The following is a 1,743-nucleotide window of genomic DNA, read 5'->3' as shown; positions in this document are numbered from 1 at the left end:
CCTCTTTTTGGCACTTGAAGCTTTATGAGAAAAGATTGAAAGTTTTATTAATAAACTCTTTAGTCAACTCCATTGTACCATGGCATTTCGATTAAATTCCGTTAACATTTATCGTTGAAGAGTTTAAGATCGAGAATACAAGAATAACCATGACTGGGAAGATTTCAAAGTTGACAATGTGCAGATTTGGAAGAAATGAGCAACATCAAAAGCTGCTGATGAGGTCAAGAGCCTGCTCAGGTGCACAGTATCAAGGCTTTAGAGCTTCTAAAGAAAGAAAGCAGATCCAGTTGAGAAGCAAAGTATAGTTCAAAAAGAAATCCAAACTAAGAAGTGGGAGAAGCAGTGAAAATGGGAAATTTAAGGAACCTGGACATGATGGGAAGAAACAGACCAAAGATTAATAACCTAGTCAGAAATTGGATATTTGGTCAAAATTTTGAGCCATTATCTTATTTCCAGACCCCTTCCACAAGTCCGACTATTTGAATGGATTTTTCCAAGATTGGATGCCCAACCGAATTCACAGTATGCTCAAAGCTTGTTATCGATACAAGGGAGTATCTAGAAAAAGGCTGATGAGGGGGTGAGAGGGATCTCTACGGGTGATGCCTTTATTTTCAATTCAAATTTAAGAACTTTCACTTAGACTTAGCTTTGTCTAATAAGGATTGGAAAATTGAAGCTACGCCATTGGCCATCACTTGCTATATTCTACTTTCAAGCAAAAACTAGGTCATCGTCCTGTTGGGTATGTTAATTTGTCGCTGTTTTAGTTTTTTACCAGGCAAGTTATCTAATGTTAATTTCTAAAGATGGTTTTGCCTGATTTTCAAAAGGTTATACAGATAGGTTCTTCAAAGCTTAGTTTGGCAATATTATTGAAAAATCGTTGCTGCGTCATTGGTCATCACTTGCTATGTTCTACTTTCCAGCAAAAACTAGGTATAATCGTCGTCCTATTGGGTATGTTAATTTGTCGCTGTTTGAGTATGTTACCAAGCAATCTATCATTCTAATTTAGGTAAAAATGATTTTACGTGATTTTCAAAAGGTTATACAGAAGTAGGTTAAGAGACATTATTTGATATAAATACATTTATTTCTTATAGCATGATAAATAGAACAATAAATATATAGCACTATAAATATATGAATATAATATTATCATTAAATATCAAATATATTAAATAAATTATCTTCATTATTGTTTACATTATAAATATTATTATTATTATAACTGGAAAACTGGTTTATATCTGATTTCTCTAAAACTTCACTTTCTTTATTCAAATCTTCTAAATTAAAGGCTTTCTCCCACCAATCATTGTCAATATTACTTTCACTATTCGACAGATTGGTATCATTTTTATAATATTGGTCACAGTCCTTTAAAGAATCAAATAAATCTAAGAATTCTGTAACAGTACTTGGTGATTTGATAGGCTCAGTTGGTGAATGGACATTATCATCACCATACTGTAAACTAGCATCATCACTGTAAGGTGAATATCCTCTGTAACTATTTGGTGAATCACTATCACGGGATTTCTCATCGTCACTATTTGGTGACTTAACAGTAGAATTGATGAAAACATCCTCATCTAAAATCGGTTCAGTTTTAATATCTACACCACTAAAATCCATGGCTTGTTGTAAAATACAACTTGAAGGAGTTATTTTTACTTGACCTTGATTTGGATAGAAATTTCTCACATTATCATAATGTAACTTCATTCTTTT

At 32.6% G+C, this 1,743-nt stretch overlaps 1 protein-coding gene across 1 annotated transcript; it reads right to left on the bottom strand.

Annotated features, from left to right (window-relative positions):
* Window positions 1-1,170: 1,170 nt before the first annotated feature.
* On the bottom strand, window positions 1,171-1,737 carry LOTGIDRAFT_176927 (hypothetical protein; the record flags this gene model as incomplete). The annotated part of the gene is made up of 1 exon (XM_009065808.1): window positions 1,171-1,737. The coding sequence occupies one exon, from the start codon at window positions 1,735-1,737 to the stop codon at window positions 1,171-1,173; it is 567 nt and encodes a 188-aa protein (XP_009064056.1).
* Window positions 1,738-1,743: the final 6 nt, after the last annotated feature.

This window comes from Lottia gigantea (genome assembly GCF_000327385.1).
Source record: "Lottia gigantea unplaced genomic scaffold LOTGIsca_7021, whole genome shotgun sequence".
Classification (NCBI taxonomy): Eukaryota; Metazoa; Mollusca; class Gastropoda; family Lottiidae; genus Lottia; species Lottia gigantea.
This window is presented reverse-complemented; position numbering and strand designations above follow the sequence as displayed.